The sequence below is a fragment of the Buceros rhinoceros genome, unplaced genomic scaffold, assembly GCF_000710305.1.
Source record: "Buceros rhinoceros silvestris isolate BGI_N320 unplaced genomic scaffold, ASM71030v1 scaffold8912, whole genome shotgun sequence".
Classification (NCBI taxonomy): domain Eukaryota; kingdom Metazoa; phylum Chordata; class Aves; order Bucerotiformes; family Bucerotidae; genus Buceros; species Buceros rhinoceros.
In genome coordinates, this window is record NW_010399433.1 from 8,427 (window position 1) to 17,648 (window position 9,222).

General features: G+C 49.8%; 1 protein-coding gene across 1 annotated transcript; it reads right to left on the reverse strand.

The window, feature by feature from the left end:
* Positions 1–4,807: 4,807 nt before the first annotated feature.
* SCHIP1 (schwannomin interacting protein 1) lies at positions 4,808–9,154 on the reverse strand (the record flags this gene model as incomplete). The annotated part of the gene is made up of 5 exons (XM_010131462.1): positions 4,808–5,217; positions 6,064–6,157; positions 7,476–7,599; positions 8,203–8,400; positions 9,037–9,154. Coding segments are annotated over 5 exons (586 nt in total), but the record flags the coding sequence as incomplete, so codon positions are not given.
* Between the last annotated feature and the right edge of the window lie 68 nt (positions 9,155–9,222).

Consider the following 9,222-nt stretch of genomic DNA (forward strand, 5'->3'; position numbering starts at 1 on the left):
AGTGATGTGGATCCCTTCCCCACTCGCCTACACAGATCTCTGTCGAGTTTTGGAGCCACGGAGCTCAGCAGAGGTCCCCGCCAGTCCTTGTTGTCGCTTTGGAGAAGGTCAGTCCCCTGTGGCCAAGGGTACTGGTTATGCCTGCCCCAGGGTGAAAGCCCTACTTTTCCACCTGGGAAAATTCCTCCTTCCCACAGCACAACTGGCAGTTCCGCTGACGGGCAGCAGAGGAGTGCAGAGCTGGCTGCCCAGAAACGGCTGCTCAGGAGATCCACGCGAAACCCTGCAATTCCCTTTTTTCATACAGCTGTTGCTTTCTCTTTTCTTTTGAAGGCATGTTTCTTCCCCAAATGTGATGTCATTAGGAAGCAGAGGGGTAGGCAGGGACGGTGGAGGCCAGGCTCTGCTGCCGGACAGTCTCTGATTGTCTCCCATGACAATGGCTCCACTGGCAATAGAGTCAGCATCCCCACTTGGCATCAAATACTAAAGGTCATAAACTAGACAAAGCTGTGATGAGTCACCACCGAGAGCTGGGATCTTTTATTTTGCATAGATTCTTCTTTCCCCCCAAAGAAAAGTTTTCAATAGTATTTTACCACTAAGAAGGAGCTGGTGGTTGATGGAAGTGAAGAGGGAAGGTCTAACCCTACGAGTTGACCAAGGAAAAGTGCTTTAGCACAAGGCTTGGTACTCGCTGGCAAAGCACCCAGAGGCTCTGTTGCCGGTGGCCCTGCCCAGTGTGCAGGATGTCCTTGGGCACCTCCAGGGCGGTGGGTGGAGGATGAAGGGTCCTGCACACATGGGTTTCACTTTGTTTTACAATAAGAAGGAAGAGAAACTCTCCGAGAGCAGGCGTAGGCATCTGAAGGGAAGCGAGTGTGGACTGTCAGCAACGCCCCAGCCCCGGCGGCTTTTCCTTGGGGGATGCCCTCTGCAAGGCCAAGCCTTCCTCGGGGCTGCACAAAGACAGGGTGTGCTTTAAAGAAGAGGTAAACCCCAAGTGCCTTCTGCTAATTGACTTCCCTGGAGGGTGTGCAAAGCAGTGGAGAACATCCTCGAGCAGGGACCTTGTGGGCAGCATGCACAGGGTTGTGTCCCACCAGCCCAACCCTTCTCACCTGACTCCTCCTAAGTTCCTTAGTGCTCCTCCTTTGAAGGATGAAGTAAGACTAGTAAAGGGGCTTGTGTAAGCTCCAGAGGAGTTTTCCGTGCTGTGGTGGTACCCATCCGCACGCCCAGTGAGCTGATGCACGGCCTGGCCTGCACCTAGCCAGCACCGCTGCTGTGTGGCGGGGAGCTGCCGGGTAGGTTCTCTAAAAAGGGAAGAAAAAAGAATAAAAGGGAACACAAGCCACAAGGTTTGTTTGAGAGGAACCATCTGGCTCATAAAGCATGTCTCTGTTCCCAAGGGCTGCTTTAACATCAGCGGGATGTTAGCTCAGATAGCGGAATGCTATTTTTTTCTCTTTCTCATTTTTAACGCAACATTTCCTGCTTTTCAAGCACAGGTGAGTTTAGGACCTGAAGACAGGCTTGGACAGTTAAGAAATATTATATTGTGAGACCACTTGGGAGCAGGCGCGGAAAAGCAAGCAGAATTGCCCCTGGATGGTGGGATGGGCTGAGGAAAGGGCTGTCAGAGGGGGCCAGGACATGCTGAGGAGCAGGTCTTCTCCTGCCCATCTCTCCAGGCAGCATGTGAAAAAAAAAAAAATTAAATAATGCTTCAACAGCTAAAAGACAAGCTCCAAAATTGTTGCTGAAGCTCCCTGTCCTCCCCTGGCTCCCTGACTGGTGAGGCATGGCAGTGCCCAGCGCTCCAAGGGTGAGGGGCTGCTGTGGGTGATGTGTGGGTGGTAGCTGGTGGACTTTTGCCTGCCCCAGCTTGTCCAACACAACCCTGTGCTTTCCTTCAGCTTTTTAGTCACTTGAATGTTTTCTCCATATAAGCTTTTTTTTTTTTTTCCCTCCAGAATTATGGGTGGGGGCACTGGGCATGGTTGCTGCTTCAGGCACCCGATGGGTGAACACCGCATCCTGGTCCCTGGGGTAGAGCACTTGACGCTGTCATAACAGAAGCTGCTTATTACTGTCCCCACTGAGCTCACCCCCCTCAAAAACAACCTTCTGACTGAGTGTCCTTGGGGGAATTCAGCTCCAGGTTCCAGTATTGATACTGGGAGTACCGAGTGGAACTGCATAAATGCCGATTCATGGAACAGAAAGGTCACAAAAAAAAAAGAAAAAAAAAGCAAGAAAAAGGAAAAAAAAAGCAAGACAGAGTAAAACCCACCAAATTCTCCCCAAAGAGGGCTCTCCCTCCCTGTGGGGAGCAGCCACCCCCCCGTGGATACAGAGAATTAGCTACAGCACAGCGCAGCTGGTGCGTGGAGGGCATCAGGATGGGCGATGCTGGGGAGCTCGCGGGACCCCCAGCCCCATCGCCCTGGGCGTGTGCAGGGTGGGTAGGTGGTTTTGCTGCCTACTTCAGGTATTTTTGGTAACTTCTAGCCTCAGGAGGTACTTTTTTTGGCACACAGTGAGCTGCAGGCAGCACGCAGAAGGAAAACACCGCAGTGTCTGGTATCCTGTACGAGATGCTTGGTAGTGGGGACAAGGGGAGGAACCAAAAACTCACCCAGAAGGATACAGGACACTCAAAAAGCAGGACCAATACCCAGAAAGAAACGGGTGACAAAATATGTATTACGTATTTCAGGCAAATAGCAGCAGCTCAGAAACCACCCAACACCTTTCTCTTTGAAAAATGTCATTTAATCCAATAACTCCATGGCTTTGCCATCATATACAACGAGCACAACACCTCAGGACACAGAGCCAAGGAGATGCAGTTACCCAGAAACACGCTTTTCCTTGACAAAACCCACCCCACGAAGGATGTAAAGGGGAAACCCAGCAGCAGCTGACGAGAATAACTAGTTCTCTTCAGCAAGTTAAAGGCACTTCACGAGGGAACAAAACTCCAGCCTGACTGTGCGGCCTCACCCTGGTGCCCCACCAGCTGGACTCCCGCAGGGGCAATGCCAGGGATGATGCTGAGGATGATGCCGGGGCAGCTGTGGAGGGGAAACTCCGTGGACTTTCTTTTTTTTTTTTTTTAAAGCTGAGAGCAAACTTTTGGAATCTCAGGCTTTTGCTGCTCACGCTTTAAATCCAGCAGCAGGCACCTCCTCACCACTACCTGAAGAGCCGCTTCTGATGGAGGCACCAGTCCATGCCCCGTGGGGACCATTGTGGCCCCAGAGCCCTGCAAACACAGCATTGGTCAGAGCAGAACATATAAACCCCAGCAGGTCTCACCACATGCAGGCAACAGCAGCAAGCCAACCCAGAGCACCAGGGAAACTAACACCCCCAATATATATATATATTCACCACTACCTGAAGAGCCGCTTCTGATGGAGGCACCAGTCCATGCCCCGTGGGGACCATTGTGGCCCCAGAGCCCTGCAAACACAGCATTGGTCAGAGCAGAACATATAAACCCCAGCAGGTCTCACCACATGCAGGCAACAGCAGCAAGCCAACCCAGAGCACCAGGGAAACTAACACCCCCAATATATATATATATTTTCTGCATAGATAAAAAAAAAAAAATTAAGGGGAGTTTATGGTCTGCAGGTGAGGGCTGCCTGACCCATCCCAGCATCCTTCTGCAAATGGGACGTGAACCCACCCAGAGCAACTCCTAGAAAAGGACAGACAACCCCAAGTTAAACACCCTGCCCAGCCCCACCAAACCCCGCCAGGGGCTGGTGTTCCATAACTGGCAAAAAAAGGCGAAGAAAAAGCGTTTCATCAAATACACTCTTGGCAGAGGATGAAATTTAAATGCCGCTGATGCTTTTCTGAAAACACCCTGAATAAGTCATTAGCCAGACCCTTCACTAAGACGAATTTGCCCCCGAGGACAAAAGGAATTAAAATGTAAGAAGCTGGTGGGCGCGACACTCGTGTCTGCTGCTGGCTACGGCCAGGCAGCCTCAGGGAGGGGATGGCCAAGCTGCTTCAGCGTTAAATCAAATAAATGTGCGATGGAGACAGACCTACTCGCCGCCCGGTACATGCAGAGGAGGGCATGGCCAGCACTCGGCTGATGAACCACCAGGGAGCCCAGCCCAAAGGCAGAGAGCTGAGGAACTGCCGTAGAAAATACATTTAAAATGCTGCTTCGATTTTTAACATGGATTTTTTTTTTTTTATTTCTGACACTGACGAGTCATTTAAAAAGCCCAGACAATAAAATATTTTTTAAAAAATAAGAAACCTATGGTATATGCCTGCTGATTCTAACAATAGTCACAATATTTGGGCCCAGAAGAATCTCTTAAGTCTGTGTCATACATATGTTATGAACTTACAAATAAACAACTCTAAAAAACCCCTGTCTTCTCACTGTATAGTCATGTGATCAGCAAAAAAAAACCCACAAAAAAGGCTCTTTCTGGTGATGACAGATGAGGAATCACCCATTCAGTTCGAGGAATACGTTACTGGTGCATCACCAAAGTCAACCACTACGCAACAAAAAGACGTATCATATGAAACAATTTTTTTAATGTTTATTTTACATATTTATACATAAAACTTTCCAGGTCACTCTCTGAACCCCAACCAAATGTTAATAGCACATCTAAAAATGAATGTCAGGTAGTCAACATTCACAAAATGTTGAAAACTGATTAAAATATACAGATTACTGAAAGCTACAACTTCACTACGAGGCAGGCATGTATTTTTTTGTTTTTGACTTGTATAGCACCGTCAAGTACAGTTTCTTCATTTTAAAACTACAGTGAAGAATAAAAAAGTAGTCAATGGTAAAATATCGTTCAACGGAAAAATCTCTAAACAAACAAAAATAAAGTTAACCTACCCTCTCTTCTCACCCATGATTTATTATGTTATAAGTACTGTACATTTTTTTTGTAATATTATTATTAAAATGCCTGATATTTAGTGGCACGAGTAAAAAAATTAAAATAAATTAAGAAGCAGAGGCCAGTCACCGGACATAAAGCTTCAGACATGGTCAATGACGAACACGGGTTTTCTCGTGCGCTGCCATGGACGTCAGCGCGTGGACACACACAGAAGCAAAATGAAGTCTCGTTCGAGCTCTGCTCCCAGCGCTCCTGGGTTCATTTTGCCGGCATCTTCTCTGCCATGTGCTTCTGCTGACTCTCTGCGTGTCTGGGAGGGGGGAGAAGAAGCTGCGTCATTCACGGTGCCGAGGGGAGACCCAAAATAACGTTTTCCTGTGGAAAAACCCAGCCCTGAGCAGGGGATGTGCAGTCGCTGCCCGGGCTCCTGGTGGGGCAGGACCAGAAAGTGGGTGAAGAGGAGTGGACACCCTTCTCCGGAGCAGTTTGGGGTCAGCTGGGATGGCTTCCTCCCCTCCTGTGGTGATGGCCAGCGAGTTCACCCCCAAAGAATGCTGGGATGGGGAGAGCCGGTGCCCCCCACCACACACCAAAGCCCTCACCATCCTGAGCAGCTCCCAAACGAATCTCATTTACTAAATTGCCATCCCAAAGCACTTCCTGAGGCACAGAAGGACAGACAGATGGGAGGTGACGCTGGGGTCTGCCTGCTGACCCAGCTCCGACCCCACCCCAAATCCCCCCCTTTCATCCCTCACTCTTCTTTAAGGGAAGCAGTGACGGTGGCACTTAAGACTCAGAGGTGACAACCCGCCTGTGAAGGCAGACCACAGCTCACCCCCGAGACAAGGGTGGGGTGACGTGGGGAGCCCCTTGGATCGACTGGGGGTTTGCAGCATCGCTCCTTCCCAGGCTCTTCTAAGGCCTTGGAAAGGGAAACATCAAAATATCTGCATTTGGCGAGCTCTTGAGGGCTGCTGATTATTTCCAGAACCCAAGGGCTTAGATTTCTTGTCTTGGAGGAGAGCGCAGCATCCTGCTCAGCCCTTACCTTTGATGGCAAAAGCTTTAGTACCAAAATACTGTCAAAAAAAACCAACGCTATGGCAAGCTGGGGCCTGTGAGGAGAGAGAAATACCCCAAGAAGCTCCTTCACCTGGTCAGGTCCTCGATGTCCACCAGCATCGCATCCTGCTCTGTGTGCAGCTCATCCCGAATGAGCAGCAGCTGCACCAGCTCCTCGTTCAAGCCTGGTGCCAGGGAGAAAAGGGGGTGAGTTTGCGATGACCTGGGGAACCCCAGTTTGAGACCCATACATCACCCTTCCCTGCCACGTTACGCATAAGCTGGTGCAGAGAACCAGGAGGGACCCCCACAATGGACACTGCAAGCCCCTTGATGCTGCTTGCAAGTAGTTTTTGTCTTAAAATAGCTCAGCAGCAAAAATAAAGGTGAATTTCTTGGTGCTTGAAGTCCTGCTGGTCCAGGTGTCACTCACTTGTGGGCAACTACCCTGAGCAACAGGCTGCAGAAAGCGGCTGAGTTGCTCGCCCGGGAAAGCCTCAGGTTTAGCTTTTGCGTTCCCTGTGGTGGCGCAGAACATGCTGCCCACCCACCTCGATGCTCGTGACATTGGGCTCTTCCTCAGGGTTGCATAAAAGAGCGGGGAAGAAGAAAACAGAAAGGACCATGTGAAAAGTTAACCCTCCCTGAAGGCAGTCCTTGCCCATCACCCCCTGCCGGAGATGGTGGCTGGACTGGGTAAACGCAGCCACTTTGGTTTGAGAAGCCAGCTCGGTGTTATGACTTACGCTCCCATACTTGGGTGCTTTCTAAATTAATGGGTATTTTTTTTTTTCCTTTCCAGCTCAGCAGGGCTGCTTCCAGAAAGGATGCCACTGAACCCACACGGATGGGGAAGGAACAGCCCCCAACCAACCAACCTCTTTTTTTTTGGCCTACAGCCACCAGAGAAGTCTACTCCAAAGTTGTTAATTAATTAACTCATTGGAAGATGGAGATCTCTTGGGGGAATGGAGATCTTTTGGAGAGAGCAAAGACAGATGAGGCAGTGGGGCACTGTCCCACACATGGACCTATGAAACACAAGGACCCATGAAGCACGGTGAAGCACTGCTGGAGCGGGTTTACCCGGGGATGTTTGCTAAACTGGGGGGTTTCTCCTCTTGTGGATGGTTTGATGCCATGGCACAGCGTCACATGAAGATGCAGCCATAAAGCCATGAGGAGCAGATGCCTCCAGCACAGGCAGACTCTCCAAGAACAGTTGTACTCAACCAGGTTTTGAGTTACGAGTGAGGTGTTAGGTGCTGGCACATGCTACAACCCTTCTCTCTTACAGAGCCAAGTGAGTGCTTTAGGAGAAACAAAAAAAAGGAAAGAAAAAAGCCAGAGGAGCTGAATCTGGAGAGAACTCTGGCTTCTGTGTGTGCCTTTTCCATATATTCATCTTGTTAACACATTTATCAACAGTTCTGCGTGCACCCTGGAGAACCGTTCTTAATTAAACAGGACATACCAAAGGATAATTAAACAAGTATCACTTACTTTCTATCTGTGAGTGGAGATCATTGACTATCACCTGTAGCTGCCCAATAGTCATGTCTCTTAGATCGGTGGGTTTTAAGCTTCTTTTCATCAGGCATTCACTGATATGAGGCATATGTGGCAGCTGGAAGGAAATTTTCCATTTTTTACTGTTTTCTTTGAACTATTTGTATTTCTGAGTGGCGGCAGCTTGCACCCCTCTCTCAAACATGCATCAAAAACTCCTCCAGGACTCCACCAAACTGAGCTGAAACATCTGTACAACGTTTGACCCAAGTCTTAAAATCTACTGCCATCACAATATACTGAGGTAAAGTAACGGTTTAATGGGTGGACTCAATGAACTTAAACATCTTTCCCAACCTAAACAATTCCATGATTCTATAGCGGGAGGTGATGGCTACGGTGATCGGTGTTTTACTGAGGCAGGAGGGCTCCAGGATGGATGGCGTGGGATGAACAGACCACGACTTAGAGGATAAGCAGCACCATCCTGGCCTCAGGGTAGTATCCACATCCACGCTTCATCATCTGCTTCCCTGCATTCATCCTGTCCCGACAAGACGACCCTTGTCAACCCTTCAACTCCTGACTGACGGTCCCTATCTCCACTGCTCCTCCGCGTGTCCACAGTCACCGTGAGCAAGCCCCTCTGGCTGGTGTATATGCCTCAAGAAGCAAACAAAGAGCAAAAGGGCAGCATTACCCACCCTCGGGCCCCACTTACAAGATCCGCTACTGGCGATTTCTTCCTGTTCTGCTTTTCCACCTCAACCTGCATTTTGGCCATGGGCTTTGCCATAGCCAAGGCCATTTTGGCTTCAGCTTGGAGTTTCTTTTGCCTGGTAAGGAAATCCATGTCGTCGAGGGACTCTGACTCTTCCTCCGTCGTGTCTCTGTCGGAGTAGGACGAGCTCTGCTTGCTCTAGGGAAGCAACACACAGCCGTCACAGCCCCGTTGCCCCAATCGTGCCTCAGCAAAGTTTGCAGTTGGCTTAACATATATTTGTGCTCTTACAAGTGGTATCATTTCTACAGAAACAGTGAAGATCACAGATTCTTTTTTTTTAATCCACAGTTGTCTTTGAAATGCAGGGTGATCCCCAGATCACCCCTTGGCAATCAACAGCAGCCGGAGCACTTTAAATGGCAAGAAGAGCCAACCAGATCCAGGTCAATAGGTGTTGAAGGGACAGACTGGTTAATCTGGAGGAAAACATCTGGGGCCATGGTGTTAGACTGACAAAGGGAAAAAGAGGAGAGGAAAGCTGGAGGGAGCTGATACCACTTTGTATCCCTCACTGCCCTGATAATCATCAGAGCCAACAAGAAAGGGCGGAAGGAAGGAAGGAAGGAAGAAGAACACTTTCACATGAAAGCATCGGCGCTGCAGTGGCGCGGTGCTGGCCAGGGGCCATTTCCCATCTCCTCTCAGCACCTCGCATCTCTTACTGATGGTTGAAGATGCTGCCCTGGGGTTTAGCGCTGCTATGTTGATAGGATCAGCTATCTTTATCAGCTTCCACGACGGATGCCCTACAGGACGGGTTCCCAGACCTACCATGGGAGACAACGGTGTGTCCAGGCTGGTTTCTGTCTTGCTGTCATCGGCGTCGCTGTCCTTGTCGCTGCCGCTGTCGTTCACGAAGCAAATCTGCAGGTTCATCCCACTTTGTAATCTGCGGGAGGGGGACAGGGAGAGGTGACACAGCAGCCCCCTCGTGCCAGCACTGCCGCCAGCAACCCG